The sequence below is a fragment of the Urtica dioica genome, chromosome 2 (genome assembly GCF_054948205.1).
Source record: "Urtica dioica subsp. dioica isolate 48M chromosome 2, U.dioica_male_clone48M_v1_H2, whole genome shotgun sequence".
NCBI classification, from domain to species: Eukaryota; Viridiplantae; Streptophyta; class Magnoliopsida; order Rosales; family Urticaceae; genus Urtica; species Urtica dioica.
The window spans coordinates 48,674,331-48,689,816 of record NC_142757.1 but is presented as its reverse complement, the minus strand read 5'-3'; the positions used below and the strand labels follow the sequence as shown (position 1 = coordinate 48,689,816).

Below are 15,486 nucleotides of genomic sequence, written 5' to 3'. Positions count from 1 at the left end.
CCAAACTATGTGATTTTTTTCAAATTTGCATCCCTTAAATTTTTTTGTTTCAAATTTTCTCCCCTGACTTCAATTTTTGGCTCCGCCACTGGATGGAAGTCAAGCATTCAGAGTTCATCACGGCGCGATGCTTTTCAGTGCGCCACGATAAAATACTGGAACAGACCGCGGCAATTCACGACACTCAACGCGGCACGATGACGTCGTTTTCAGAAGTGTTTATTACCCTTTTTGAACAAATGTGAGCAACTGGATCTCATTTAAAGGCCCAGTTGGCTCCGAAAATAATCCCTTGATCTATATAATCAGATTTGTAGCCTCAAAAATACACATTTTGCTTTATTTTTATTTTTCTTAGTGTTTGGTTACTTTTGAGAGTATTTGAGGAGAGAAAAAATTATCTTCGTACGAATCGACGCCTCCGACGAGTCTTTTGGAACTACCAAAAACTTGTTCTTTTTCCTTCTTCTTTTCTTTTTATTTGTAGTTGATTCTAAATATTGTTGAACATCGATTAGTTAAATATGAATTCCGTTTTACTTGTTCATTTAATGCTTTCAATAATTATGCTTTATTTGTTGATTACCATGAACACCATTAAAGGCTAGGTTTCTTTTGGGGTTGCGATGTAGCCGGGATTGATAATGGTTGGGTTTGTTATGGTCAGATGATTGTTGTTTGCTTCATTATTATGGATTGTTTGATATGAATTATGTTTAACATTTTCTAGTGCTTGATCACTATTAAAATTATTATCTATTATTGTTTAGCTACTTGTGAGAAAGTAAAAAAATCGTGATTTTATTCATATCTTCATCGTTGACTTAGGTTAGTAGAAAACTCTAGGCAATTGTTTAATCGTTTGAGGTATTGTGTTTATTGCATGTAATTGGTTTAATAAGATTTAATGCCGAGAGGATAACAATTCGTCAATTGCATAGGTTTGCTAGAACACTCGAAAAAGGCTAGTGAATAATTTTGATAGAGTCATATTATAATCCATAGAAGTAGATTTTTATTATTAAAGCCCGAAACCTCCAGCTTAGTTAGTTCCGATGAAATCGTGACTCTTGCTTCTTTTTTATTAAAACCCATTATCATTCTTTGTTTTAATTTTTTTTAATTTTATTTATTGTTTCAAAACCACCTATTGTTTACTTTGGAATCAATTCGCAATAAATTAAAGTATAATTATTATATTTTTTTAGTCTTTGTGGGTTCGACCTGCGATACTTCCATATCTATATTATTTGGAGAAATTGCCCAATTTTCCATCAATTTCATAATATTTTACCATTTTCCATCAAAAGACTAATTTTTCTCAAAATGTCACCATCTATGTCAACAATGTTGACATCTATTTTTGCCCTTCACTATGAGATGTCAACATTGTTGATATAGATGTCAACAATGTTGACATCTCGGTGGCATTTTGGGAAAAATTAGTCTTTTGGTGGAAAGTGAGAAAATGTTTTGAAATTGGTGACAAATGGGCAATTTCTCTATTATTTGAACGCTCTGGCGTGTGTGATACTTTCATATCTATATTACTCGGAAAATTACTATGCAGCATATTATACCAATTTCAGCTAAATAAAAGGTCTTACTCAAATTTCACTAAAAAAAAAAAACTAAATTAAAAAAAAAAAAAAAAAAAAAAAAAAAAAAAAAAAACTCGGTTCGTGAAAGGGTGTAAGAAATAAGTTGAGCTTGGAGAGACATGTTAAGATTTCAGAGGAGGGCTTATCGGTGTCTCAATGTATACGGAATTGCGTTTCGCCGTCGTAATCTCTTCAAGACTCCGATCTCTGGAATGCATTCTCTACCATGTCCAAACAATCAGCAGAGCTTAGACGATTCGCAGAATTTGAAAGATGCATTGGAATCGTTCGACGAAATGCTCCAAACGACCCCTCTGCCTTCCGTGGTCCGTTTCACTCAGCTTCTGAACCAAATCCTCAAAACGAACCGTTTCTCGCTCGTAATTTCCATGGAAAACAAAATGTCTCTGGTCGGAGTCAAACCTGACGCCTATATCCTCAACATCATGATCCACTGCTTCTCTCGGCTGAGACTAATGAAATTCTGTCTCTCCGTTTTCGGAAAGTACGCCAAGCTCGGCTTTAGACCCGGCACCGTGACAATGACAACTCTCGTGAGAGGGCTTTTGCTAGAGAACAAGGTCTCGGAGGCTAAAGAGTTATTCGACAAGATGGTTCATGAAGGCTGTGAACCAAACGTGATTGCCTACACTACTCTCCTGAACGGACTTTGCAAGAATGGAAAAACCGGCGAGGCTATCGAGATTTTGAGGAAAATGGAACGAACCGAAAACTGCAAACCGAACATCGTGTCGTACACAGCCATTGTAGACGGTCTCTGCGGAGACGGGTTGATTTCGGAGGCGAAAGAGTTGTTTTCGGAAATGGCGACCCGAGGGATCGTTCCCGACGTGATCGCTTGCAGCACGTTTATCTGCGGGCTGTGCCGGTCCGGCGAGCTCGACGAGGCCTCGACGTTCTTCGTCGAGATGCTGAGGCGGAGAATCGCTCCCAACACGCGTACTTTCAATATCTTGATCGACGGGCATTGCAAAGATGGAAACTTTATGCGAGCTCGGAGGTTAATGGAGGCCATGGTCGAGCACGGGGTCGAACCCGACGTGGTGACGTACAATTCGCTGATGCGCGGTTACTGCGAGAGAGGATCAGAGACGAGAAATGAAAATTTGATTTCGGATGCGAAAGAGTTATTAGCGGAAATGGAGAGCCGAGGCGTCGGTCCGGACGTTGTGACTTATGGCACCTTGATTTTCGGACTGTGCAGGTCGGGAAAACTGAACGAGGCTGTGGGGTTTTTCGGCGAAATGCTGAGGCGAAATATCGCTCCCAACGCGCAAACTTTCAATATCTTGATTGACGGACATTGCAAAAAGGGAAACGTTGTGCAAGCTCGGAAGTTGATGAAGACCATGGTTGAAGAACATGGCGTCGAACCCGACGTGGTTACGTACACTTCTCTAATGGGCGGTTATTGCGAAAGAGGAGAAACGAGCAACACTAGCGAGGCCGTTGAGATGTTGAGGAAAATGGAACGATCTGAACACTGCGAGCCCACGAATATGGTATCGCGTTCGAATGGCCTTTGCAGAGATGGATTGACTTCCGATGCGAGAGAGCTCTTCGCGGAAATGGCTAGCCGAGGGATTAGCCCAGACGTTGTCAGTTATAGCACTTTGATTTATGGGCTGTGTAAGTCGGGCGAACTGAACGAGGCTTTGGCTTTTTTCGACGAAATGCTGAGGCGAAAGATCGCTCCTGACGTGCGGACTTTCAATATCTTGGTCGACGGTTATTGCAAAACAGGAAAATTTGTACAAGCTCGGAAGTTGATTGAGACCATGGCTCAACACGGCGTCGAACCCGACGTGGTGACATACAATTTATTGATGGGCGGTTATTGTGAAAGAGGAGAGACGAGCGAGGCTTTGATTTCCAACGCGAAAGATCTATATGCGGAAATGGAGAGCCGAGGAATCGGTCCAGATATCGTCACTTATAACACCATGATTTGCTGGTTGTGCAGGTTGGGCGAGTTGAACGAGGCTATGGGGTTTTTCGGCGAAATGCTGAGGCGAAAGATCGCTCCTAACGCGCGGACTTTCAATATCATGGTCAATGGACATCGAAAAAACGGAATCGTCGTACCGTCTCAGGAGCTGATGAAGATCATGGTCGAACACGGCATCGAACCCGACGTGGAAATATACACATCACTGATGGGCAGTTATTGCGAGAGAGGAGAGACGAGCGAGGCAAAGAAACTGCTCAATATCATGGTCAGCGAAGGCCGTGCTTGTAGTCTAAACTGTTTCAACATTCTGATCGACGAGTATCGCAAAGCCAAAGCGATAGAGATCGCATTTACACTTTTCGACGAAATGTCGGCAAAGGGATTTAGCCCCGACGTCGTCTCTTACAACACTCTGATCCGGGGGCTTTGCGATTCGGGAAGAACTCGAGACGCTCGGAATCTCCTTCACGAGATGCGAGCTCGTCGGAAACAACCCAATGCTCAAACGTACGGTGTTTTACTCGAAAGTCTCTGCAAGAACGAGCAACTCGGAGAGGCGATGGAGGTTTTTCGGGGTATGAGAGAGAAGAATTTGCCGGTCAATGTCGTGACCTATAACACGCTCATCGGAGCTCTGTGTAATGTCGGGGATTTGGAAGGTGCAAATGATCTCTTCGCGAGATTAGCTTCGGATGGCCTAAGCCCCAACGTTGAAATGTATACCACGATGATCGACGGACTTCATAGAAGAGGACTTGTCGATGGAGCTTCACGTTTGTTCGGAGTCATGGAGGAAAATGGATGCCCTCGAGACAGTGTCGCTTACAACACGATGATCCGAGGGCTTGTCCATAATCGCGAGTTCTCAAAAGCCGTTCAGATTATAGAGGAAATGGCCGGTAAGGGTTTCTCAGTAGATAATTCAACTTATGCAGTTTTGGTGGACCTAGTTTCTGACAGGAGATAAGATCTGGCTCAATCATATTTTTTATTCCCATTGATAAATCATAAACCTGTTTCTTTGAAAAAATAAAAGGATTTTTACATGTTGATTGTGATATCTTATTCAAAGAGAAGTTAAACATGGCAAAGTTATTTCACTGAGTACGCTTGGATTCGAATTTCTGAAACCTCAAGTGGATTCGTCGTATGAAGGAAAGTAGACTTTCAGTTTTGCTGATGGATTCTTGGCTTTATGAACTTCAATTTTTTTCCCGACAAAGGTCATGTCCGGACAATGATCGCCGTTTTTTTGTTCCTTACATTTTGACTTTCTGATCCAACTGCGTCGTCGTCGACGCTAACTCAAGGCTGTAACACAAACAGTCCTACCTTATGAAAAGGAGGGGAAAAAAAAAGCTAGAGTTACAACCATTATAACCAAATGGTATATGTATGATGTTGGTCTGTGATAGTTTTTGTAAATATATTTACAATGATTTGTGTGTGTGTGTGTTTTTTTTTTTTTTTTGCAAGAAGAATCTGATGATTTGTTTCACGTGTGTGTGATAGTAGTTGAGGATGAGTCTTTTGTACATTTACTGCTTGTTAGAAATAATGTCAGATTTCATATCATTATTTTTCAGGTACTAGTTTTTGTTTGCTGGGATTTTCAGGTAGTGCTTGACGGACTTCTTAATATATTATGGACTAAGACCAAGAGCATAGATATATAGCCACTATTAAAATGGATTGAAGTTGGAACTATAAGCGGAACACAAAATGATTAATAGGAAACATTGAAATTATCTTCCTTTTAAAAACATATATAAGCATATGATTTACGTATGTGGTAGCTATTTTTTCTGTTAAAAGACGACCTGGAAAAAAATATCAAGAGATTTATAAAATGAAGAACTAAAATAGTTTGTACTGAAATGCAACACCATAACCTTTATTGAGTCAGGGTCTGATTAGCTTAGACGAAATTACAAAACTAGGTTTAAAAAACTAGTAAATAGTAATAATAATAAGTTACTATGTAGATTTATGTCCCATTATTACTTGAATGAAAAAGAAAAAAAAAAATCTGCGGTATCTTCCATCTCTCTCTTTTTGGGTATTCACTTGCTTATCTGTATTACCCAAAAATCACGCCAAAAATAAAAATAAATAAAAACCTTTGATTTCTCTCTAACCTTTATATAACATGGTACCCAAAAACTCCGGAGAGAGCATTATTATTAACAGAGCGAGAACTATTAGTGGAGACAATTCAGGCACTTCCTCATGGTCAACACCATACGTATGTACGAAACCATGAATACATACAAACAAAAAAAAAAAAAAAAAAAGCCATCTTTTTTCAAAATATCAACGTAACTGTAGTTGGACAATTACATAAAAAGTCAGCTGGGAATTTTTAATTGCTTCTCTCAACGTCCAACTGCCATACCGTGCATGAATTAATGCGTTATATATACATACAGAGCCGTGTGATATATTATTATCATTATCATTATTATTATATATAAGATAGCTTTCATATTCATTCATGCTCTTTCGGTCTCTCATTTCCCACAACCGCATTTATGGCCGTTTTCTCTCCTCTACCGCCTTCTAACCACAAAACCTTGTTTTTATTATCAAACTCTTCAATATAACCCCAAAATCTCTCAGTCTCTCTCTCTCTAAGAAAAGAAAGAAACCATGGAAGCGAAAGAAGCCGGAAGAAGCGAAAGGCCGACGGCACTGATGGTCGAGAAAAACGACGATATCGAACAAACCCGTCGCTGTGGGACCCGCCGGAGGGCCTGCTTGGTAGCCACGGCGATCGGAGCGATCCTCTTCGGAGTCCTCGTCCTCGTTCTAGCCCTGACCGTGTTCAAGCCGCGGGACCCGCGTACCGAGCTCGTCTCGGTCTCGGTATCGGGCGTCTATCCGAGGATCACGTTCCCGGTCCTGAGGCTCGAGCTCAACGTGACTCTCGACGTGAAAGTCCTCGTCCGGAACCGAAACTACGCCGGGTTTCGACACGGGGTCGGGACGAGCATTGTGACCTATCGCGACACGCCGATCGGTGAAGCCGAGATCTCTCCCGGGACGATCCCAGCTCGGGGCTCGTCGGAGGTTCCGGTGAGGCTCACGCTCGAGGTCGACGAGCTCGGGTCGGAGCTCGCGGGGCTGGTTCAGGACGTGATCGCCGGAGAGATCTCGGTCCGGACGAGGACCACGATCCCCGGGCGAGTCGTGTTTCTCGGGTTCATTAAGAAGCACGCCGTCGCCGTGTCCGAGTGCCAGCTGGCACTCGGGTTGACTGAGATGAAAGTCCGGCGACAGGAGTGCAAGAGCAAGACCAAGTTGTGATTTGTATTGTTCTTTGTTTATATATATTTATATATGGTTTAGAGATTTTCATGTTTTGTGATCAGTTTGGTGAGGATGTAACTAGATTTGAGAGAGATTTTTTTTTTTTTTTACTTTTTTTTTTTTATATTCTTTACTTGTCTTGGTTGGCAAAACAAAGCATCAATGTATAAGTACATGACATGACATTTAAGGTTCAGAGCAATTGAAACCACACAATGGGTTGTGTATATAACAACAAATCTAGTCAAGTATTTAAAAGCAATATTCAGTAGTAGAAGAATATATATGTACATGGTTTTAGAAGGAAGCTTTAAAAGCCATGATGACCTAGTAAACTCCTAAAAGGTGTTGGTTAAGATTCAGTACTTTTTGACAGTTTATTTATCTCCATAAAATTACAACCATTTTTTTTTTTTTTTTGTAAAAAGAGCACTCCATGTCAAGTAGGAAAAATGCAATCATCCACAACTAGTAATTCACTAGTTACGCAGATAAGATTCATTAGATAAACAAACCCAGTTTTGACCTGCTATTTATATAAATATATATAGCTAGATGTCAGAGATTTTCATGAGGAATTTTTTTGTTTTGGTGGTAAATATGGTGAGGATATAACAAGACATGAGAGAGCTATTATGTACTCCATTATATTTTACTTATCTTGTTTTGCAAAGCAAAGCATCAGTGTCTAAATATATAAGACATTTATAGTTCAGACTTCAGAGTAATTGAAACTAGCAGACAGTGGATTTTATGACAGCTTTATGCTAGATTTGTGTAATAGCAAGTATCCATAAAGAGAGATCTACCCAAGTAGTATAATTTTAACTAGCACTACTAGTGGTAGAAGATACGTATATGGTTTGGAAAGGAAGCTTTAAAAAGCCATGATATGTCCAAGCAAACTACTAAAATGTGTTATAATAATATCTAGTGCTTTGACAGTTGTGTATTTATATCATGTCCATGGAAATACAGCCATTTTTGTAGCAGCGAGTCACAGACTTATTTGCAAAACAAACCCATTTTTGACCTGTTCTCATTCAGTGATCTTTAAATCAGACTTGAACAAAGAAAACAGTTTTTTACACCAACAAGAATCAGAAGCTGATTAAAATACTCCAACTCATTAGCAATGCTATTAAATTAAAAACTTCATTAGAGCTTTGTCACACTCACTTGGTTCCAATGGAAACTTAGTTTTTTAGTACAGAGAGTTTCCCGGGTAAAATAAAGATCTAACATCATGATCCAGAAATAAAAAGACACTACTAAACATCGAAAAAAAAAAAGGTACTACTTATAGTGATCCCGGGAAATCAATCACACTATACAAATACAAATAAACTTAAACCACCCCCTTTGGAAATCACATGTTACTCTTCTCTCAATCAACAATCTACTAATTAATAATAGTAAAAAAAAAATTAGTTTTACCATTTACGGCGAGAACTGAAGCCTCCTACACAGCGCCGGGTCGATCTTCCTCGACTTGGCTCCCGGCCTCGCCGGAGCTCCGGGGCAAGTCTCGGCGAGCCCGCTCAGCCTGGCCGTCGAGGAAGGCGGTGGCGTGAAGCACTCGCCGGAGCTCGAAGCTCCGGCGAGAAGGAGCGCGATCTCGGTCTGCTTCGCCACGATGGTCTCCAATAGGCTCTCGTACACAGCCTCGACGATCTCTTCGTCCGAAACCACCGACATCGAAATAATCTCATCCTCGTCGGAGAGGTCGAAGCTGAGCCTCCTCGCGACGACGTTCCTCGCCTTGCTGGCGTATTTCCGGCACTGTGGGGCCAGTGCTTTGGCCTCCGGGCCCGGCGCGAACGGGTCGAACACGCCTTCTTTTGGGGTGTGTGGGCTTGGGCTCACGGTGGTGGTTTTCACTGAGGTCTCTTCTTCTTCTTCTTCTTTTTCTTCTTCTTCTCTGGGGCTCGGAGTTTTCTTGACCGAGCTGCGCGGAGAGTCGTAGTTTACATCGACGCCGTTCTCTCGGTCAGAATCGGGGGTGATTGGGCCGAGAGGGTTTTGCTTGTCCTCGTCGTTGGTCACAGGTTTCATCTCCGGCGGCTTCGTGGGCATTGCTTGGCGATTCTCAGCCTGGTCGGTACAACTTTCAGACCCCATTTTTTTTTTGTTCAGTTCAACTTGGGATAGTTGAACGGCTGAGAAACGAGAGCAAAATCAAAACATCAGCAAAAATCCAAAGGTATTCAATCAATACGACGCAGAAATAACAGAGGTGTTGATACTTTCCACTTTCTAGACCCAATACAGTAAAGAACTAAACTTTCTTGGGGAATAATCAAACCCAGATGAAAAATAAATAAATAAAAACTTAACGTTTAACGGTACTAAGAAAGACGAGACCTATGACCCATCGGAAGGAACTCGTGAATATATTGATTAATTAATTAGAAGCAAGAAACTATTCAAAACCGCGTGAACAGAGAAAACCTAATTTGTGAGCGAGGAAAAACAAAAAAACCCTAGATATTGGGCATAACGAAAATAGACTCAAATAAACAGCAATCCAAACGCGAATGAGCTGAAAAGGGGAAAATAAAACGGAAAGGAAAGTAGAAATACCTCGAGAAATTACCTTGAAACTACAAGAGAGCGAAATAGCCTGAAGAAATTGCGAGACAAAGCTTCGAACTTGAGCAATGGAGATACGAAGTTCCAGAGAGAGAGAGAGAAACTCAGTAGTTTCGCGGCGGCGGGAGAAACTAGAGGAGAGAGAGAGTGAGAGAGAGAGAAGTGACCAATCTCACAAGTTAGAGAAGGGAAAAGATAAAATAATGGTTAAGATATTCTTATCCATCACTGTCGCTCACTTTTCAGCGATATATATATTTATTTATTTATTAAGTTTTTTTTTTTTGAGAGAGAGAGAGAGAGAGTTTTAGTTAAATGACTTTAAGTTTGATCTTAACCACTCACACGGCTGGGTTGTCTTTTTAGTTTTGTTTCGTCTCCTTTCCTTTTTTGTTTCTGTTCAAAACTATTAAATGGAATATAGAACGTTAGAAACCTTCCTATAATAATAATAAAAAGAATTTCAAGAATCACTAAATGAATGCATAAACAGGTTTTCTATATATAATTGTTTTACAGGTTTTGTTGACGCGTATAATTATAACGTTCTTTTTGTTAACGTTAACCCCAAATCAAAAGGAGGGGAAAAAACTTGTTAAGTATTATAATAGAGGGCACAACAATTAATCCTTAATTTAATTAGGTTATGTTTTTTTTTAAATTTTTTTTTTCGCTATGATTAATTTTTTTTGGTTTTCTTTTATATACTATTGGGAAACGAGAGCCGGTGGTAACTTTATATTTTTTATTTGTCGGTCTAGATTTATGAGGGTAATATATACGTGTATATATATGTGCTCGAAAAAAATGAACTAACAGATAAACTAAAATCTACGGGGTTAAATTATTTTTTACAACAAAACTCTTGAAGTACAGTTTATAACACTTACGTCTCAACTTAACAAATGAACGAACAGTTGCTTTGTATTCGAGTACTAAGAGAATTTGACCATATATAATTCAAAATAAATGTTTAATTTAAAATATATATCCCTATTTTTCTATAATGGAATCAAGCTTTTATTAATAACCATATCCTAAGATAGGCTAAGATAGCAAAGATAACGTTTTCAAGAATAAGATCAAAAGAGGAACAAGATGACCGGCCAACATATGAGTAATCTTATTTGCTTATTTGCTGATCGTTTTATAAAATAAATAAAACTCCAACTAACTCCGTTAAACAGAACTTTATAACTTCGAATGCACAAATCAAATAAAAAACAGAAATGTTTTTCAGCCCGTGCATGAATTCGCACGACTCCCCATCAAAGCATTAAACACAAAAAAGAAATTGTCACGTGTCAATGAATGTGTGGATCGTTCGGGCTCGTGACCCGTGATAAATAGCATCGCTCAATAAAAAATGCTTGAAACATCAAGTAAAAGTAATGACTTACTCGTTATTCGTTTAATTACAAATTTTAATCATAAAAAAGTAATATCAACAACTAATGCTTGAAATAACTTATTAGACTCAAGATCTTTCTAATGAACACGTTTTTTTTAATGTTAACAAATCGGATACTGGGTAGACGGATACAGGTCCACTTAGCTATTAGTCAAATATGTAAATTTAGAGAGTGTAAAATATGAAGAAAAAAAATGAGAAAAGTTAATATGTAAAATTTTACGGTAAATAAAATAAATTTAAAAACTAGCAAAAGTTTAAATAAATAATTTAAAAAAAAAAATTGAGGGGCGAGCTATAACTCTACCGGGTCTAATCTACCACTGCTCATGTCTTTCCAATGCTCCGAACTTATGTGATGGTCTCCGATGATGATACCGTCGACGAGATTCCACAAAAAAAGCGGCAAGAATATACATACAAATAATCTTTTAAATTCAAATAAAATGAAAACAAAAATAGTAGCCTGATTTCTAAAGGAGGTATTGCAAATTTTATATTAAACACAAGTCAAAGATTGTCCGTAAATTTCTCCTTCTACTGTTTTTTAATTTATTTTACAAATCAATTTTTAATTAACCTATTTTGTTGTATCCAGGTACAATGGTTTTTAATTAGAGCATCCAATATATACATAGGATTCTATTTGTCCAGAAGGCCGATGATTATTGGCACAATCTCAGACTTTAGAGCTGCAAAAAAACTTAAAAGTATTATAATTTTAATAATCCACAACATGACATTTTACACATACTAGGCTGGTCATATTCCTCAATAGCATCCTAAGTTATCCACATGGAAACATGTCCAAATTAATCAGTAACTAAGAATTTGCTTTAGAGATTAATCATATGTGCATGGTTGGATTTTTTTTGTTGAATAATTGTGGATGTACGTGTGAGTATAGTTAAGAGTTAAAACATGAGTTTTATAAGCAACTAAGCCACTTAAAACGTTTGATTTGGGTTATAGCCTATGTTTGGTGTTTTTTAGGGAAATAGTCAACCACATTAGGTGGCAGTAATTGTTTTACTTTTTTATCCTCCAATATTTTAAGTCAGTTTGTTTAAGTATTAATTTTTTTTCGTATACGTGTGTTAATGAGGTTTATGAGTGTTTTTTTTTCCCATTGCGTGTGTTTTCTTTCACTGCGTGTGACACGTTCTGCTTTTTTTCCGTAGGTGTTGGTTTTTTTTTAGCGTTAGTGGTTTAATGTTTATTAGGTCAATTAACTTCTATAATTAAGGGTTGTATTACACGTTTTATTTTTCTTGTTTATGCGCTTGTTTTTTCATTGCGTGATATTTTTTTTTAAACACACTGACTTGTTGCTATTATTCAGGGAGCAGTTATATTTTAAATTTTGGAACGTTTGAATTTTTGAAACACAAGCATTCTCACGTATTTTTTTTGTTCCAGCTGGTTCTTTATAGCAGAAGAAAAAAAAAATAGCGGCTGGAAGAAACCATTTGTTTCTGATGGATTCTGCGTCTTGGTCGTTGGTGGATTCTGGTATGTTTTCGTGTCTTTTTGTTTTTAAAACGTTAACTTGTTTAGATCTGGTCCGACTCTCATATTTATTTTTTTTATTTAACAGTTAAGATTTTTGAACGTTAGTCCTTGGAAAAATGTGATTCTTTGAGCTTGGTTGAAAAGTTTCCAGATTGTGGAACTGTTTTTGACGAGACGCAGTTGAAAAATTGCCCGATGAATGTTCAAGTTGATGTCGATAACATTTTTATGAGTAAAGAGACAATGATCTCAGCATTGACTATTATTGCGTTGAGAAACAATTTCGAATTCCGGGTGAAAAGGTCTAGCAAGACGCGATATTGTATTGTTTGTTTGAATTCTGATTGCTCGTGGAAATTGAATGCTAGTGTATGTTCTGTTTCCAAATTTTGGGTGATTAGGTCTTTCAACAAAGATCATAATTGCTTTGGAAAGAACCTTATACATCGTCATAAACAAGTGTCATCTTCATTGATTAGCAAAGTTGTTAACAATGATTTCCGAAGCTCAATGGCTGACAAATATACACCAAAAGCAGTTGTGGAGATCATGCGTTTGCGTTTCAAAGTTGATATTAGCTATTATAAAGCGTGGATGGCTCGTTCCAAGGTTTTACAAGATATTCGCGGTGATTATGACAAATCATATTCTCATCTCCCCATTGTAGGCGATATGATAAAAGAGAAGAATCCAGGTAATTTTGTATCCTTGATAGTTTCCTGTTTTTTTTTATTCTATACATACAGCAGTTTATATGTGCTTACACGAACAGGTTATTTATTTACAGTTATTTCCATTTAATTCCCTTACGAGATTATTTCCAATAATTAACGATTATCATCTGTGTTGGCAGGTACTTACACAGTAACAGAAACTGATGCACAGAGAAATTTCCAATATTTTTTCCTGGCAATGGGGGCTTCTGTGCATGGTTGGAAGTTTTGTCGTCCTGTCATTTCAGTGGACGGGACTTTTCTCAAAGGTAAATCACACGGGACATTACTATTGGCCACGGCTCAAGATGGTGATAATCATCTTTTTCCCTTGGCTTTTAGTATTGTTGATTCATAAAACGACAAATCTTGGCATTGGTTCATGACTCATCTCAGGGTAGTTTATGGTGTTAGAGATGGTTTGGTTCTTGTCTCAGATCGAAATACATCTATTCCAAAAGCTATCCATGCAGTTTTTCCTGAGGCTAATTATGCAGTGTGTATGCAACATCTTTGGGCGAATGTGAAGGCAAAGTTTGGAAAAGCTTATTATGGGCCTCTTTTTTACAATTGTGCAAAGGCATATACTAAAAAAGATTTTGACTATTGGCTTGCAAAGATGACCGAGTCTAAGCCTAGCATGAAACAATACTTACTGGATGCGAAGCCTGAATTGTGGTCGCGAAGTCAGTTTATGGGAAAGAGGTATAATGTAATGACGACAAATATTTCCGAATGCTTGAATTCTGTGATGAACGAAGCGCGTGGCTGGCCAGTTGCTTGTTTGGTTTTGAGTTATCGGAGTTTGCTGCAAAGGTGGTTTAATGAGAAGAGACAACTTATTCCACGAATGCTATCTGGTCTTACTGAGCATGCTTTTGGTATTCTGTTTAACTCTGAAGATGATGCTCGGACGATGGAGGTATGTTTCAGGACCAAAATTATTGTTAATAGGTGGAAATTAGTGTTAATTATCGTTTTTTTAATAATTTGCTTTATTATTTTGCTCTTTAGGTTAACATCATCAATGACCAACAGCTTGAGGTTATTGATGGTGCTGTTCACCGAATTGTCGACATTGCTGAAAAGACATGTATATGTCGCGTTTGGCAACTGGATGATTTTCCTTGTTCTCATGCGGCTGCGGCGTTATACCGTAGGAAGTTGAAACCATTCGATTTTGTTCCCTCATATTACACTAGTCAAAATTATGCTGCCATCTACGCTCAAGATATTGTCACTATTGAAGACTTAGGCGAGTGGGATTTGCCTGAAGATGCTCATGTAATTAATCCACCAGTTTACAAAAGACAAGCTGGAAGGCCAAAAATGAAGAGGTATCGATCAAAGTCTGAGTTATTTCACCCATACCGTCAACGTTGCAGCAAATGTGGAAACCAGGGCCACAACAAGAGGGGATGCAAGTCTTCAAATGATTAATGATCAATGTTTTTCCCCTGTTTGCACTTTTAATTTTTACTATATTTATGAAGTATTTTGGGTTGTACACATTTTGACATTTTTTTCACTTCTCAAGTTTCTATGTTAGCATTTTCTTATTTTTGTCATTATCATTTATGCAGATGCTAAGTTAGCATTTTCCTATATTTGTCATTATCATTTTTGCAGATGCTATATTCATTAAAAAAGTTATAATAACTCAATTAAAATTTAAGTTTGTTCTTAGGATGAAATTATATTCAAATGATATGTGTTATTAATTCATTCGCCCAATTTTTCAAGGTATTCATTTCCGTTTATTGTCATATATTTCCAGTCTGTAACCCGAAATAGGAAAATTTTTACAAACAGTAGCACTGGTATTAAACAAATAATAAAATGAAATATTTTTCAAAGCATTCACCGATGATGTTCAACATTAAATAAAACCATGTTATAACATGGAAAGAAACAAATATTGTAGAATGTAAATCAAGTTCCAAAATAAATTTAACCGGGAGACCAAAAGCATAAATCCATTGTACCAAATAACTAAATCATGTTGTTTGCATAATTATTCATATGCCTAGGGAAAAGCTGGGCTGGCTGGAATGATCGGGATGGCTGGTATGATCGGGATGGCTGGGCTGTTCGGGCTGGCTACTGGGTTCGCCTTTCGTCGGTTTCTTCGGTGGGTTGTCTCCTTGTTCACCACCAGTTTTTTTTGTCTTCTTCGGAGATGTGACGTATGGCGTCTTTATTGCAGCTGATTTCTTGATTTCCCTTCGAGGCCGTTCAGTTACAGTTGGATTGGCATTTGTGCTTCCTGTTCGCTGTTTTCTCTTCCTCACCAAAGGAACTTCGGGCTCACTTTCTTCATCCACCTGCGTTTGATCAATAGGATCATTATCATCAAAGTCTCCGATGTTTTCTATC

At 38.3% G+C, this 15,486-nt stretch overlaps 4 protein-coding genes across 5 annotated transcripts; 3 read left to right on the top strand and 1 right to left on the bottom strand.

Moving 5' to 3' along the window:
• Window positions 1-1,652: 1,652 nt before the first annotated feature.
• Window positions 1,653-5,049, top strand: LOC149405202 (uncharacterized). Its single transcript, XM_089630234.1, has one exon. It carries the CDS (start codon window positions 1,721-1,723, stop codon window positions 4,538-4,540), a length of 2,820 nt encoding a protein of 939 aa, XP_089486360.1. The 5' UTR covers window positions 1,653-1,720; the 3' UTR covers window positions 4,541-5,049.
• Window positions 5,050-6,024: 975 nt separating this feature from the next.
• LOC149405201 (Late embryogenesis abundant (LEA) hydroxyproline-rich glycoprotein family) lies at window positions 6,025-6,930 on the top strand. The gene has a single exon (XM_089606470.1). It carries the CDS (start codon window positions 6,223-6,225, stop codon window positions 6,877-6,879), a length of 657 nt encoding a protein of 218 aa, XP_089462596.1. The 5' UTR covers window positions 6,025-6,222; the 3' UTR covers window positions 6,880-6,930.
• Window positions 6,931-7,999: 1,069 nt separating this feature from the next.
• Window positions 8,000-9,658, bottom strand: LOC149405200 (unknown protein 1-like). 2 transcript variants are annotated; one of them, XM_089630465.1, is made up of 2 exons: window positions 9,466-9,658; window positions 8,000-9,041 (listed from the first exon to the last, which is right to left on the bottom strand). In XM_089630465.1, exon 2 carries the CDS (start codon window positions 9,001-9,003, stop codon window positions 8,323-8,325), a length of 681 nt encoding a protein of 226 aa, XP_089486591.1. In that variant the 5' UTR covers window positions 9,004-9,041; window positions 9,466-9,658; the 3' UTR covers window positions 8,000-8,322. The 2 variants fall into 2 exon arrangements, with proteins under 2 accessions (XP_089486591.1, XP_089486584.1); XM_089630458.1 differs by having other exon boundaries at window positions 9,479-9,657.
• Window positions 9,659-12,363: 2,705 nt separating this feature from the next.
• Window positions 12,364-14,546, top strand: LOC149405199 (uncharacterized). The gene is made up of 7 exons (XM_089607789.1): window positions 12,364-12,397; window positions 12,549-12,699; window positions 12,799-13,091; window positions 13,251-13,379; window positions 13,548-14,032; window positions 14,125-14,394; window positions 14,496-14,546. Exons 1-7 carry the CDS (start codon window positions 12,364-12,366, stop codon window positions 14,544-14,546), a joined length of 1,413 nt encoding a protein of 470 aa, XP_089463915.1.
• The last annotated feature ends 940 nt before the right edge of the window (window positions 14,547-15,486 follow it).

What these genes read in the sequence shown, in the direction of transcription:
- LOC149405202 (XM_089630234.1), top strand. Translation starts at nt 1,721, where the DNA reads ATGTTAAGATTTCAGAGGAGGGCTTATCGGTGTCTCAATGTATACGGA.
- LOC149405199 (XM_089607789.1), top strand. Translation starts at nt 12,364, where the DNA reads ATGGATTCTGCGTCTTGGTCGTTGGTGGATTCTG. An exon ending in TTCGAATTCCGGGTGAAAAG is followed by an intron (nt 12,700 to 12,798) that starts GTCTAGCAAGAC and finishes TTGGGTGATTAG; the next exon opens with GTCTTTCAACAAAGATCATA. An exon ending in ATTTGCCTGAAGATGCTCAT is followed by an intron (nt 14,395 to 14,495) that starts GTAATTAATCCA and finishes TCAACGTTGCAG; the next exon opens with CAAATGTGGAAACCAGGGCC.
- LOC149405201 (XM_089606470.1), top strand. Translation starts at nt 6,223, where the DNA reads ATGGAAGCGAAAGAAGCCGGAAGAAGCGAAAGGCCGACGGCACTGATG.
- LOC149405200 (XM_089630465.1), bottom strand. Translation starts at nt 9,003, where the DNA reads ATGGGGTCTGAAAGTTGTACCGACCAGGCTGAGAATCGCCAAGCAATG.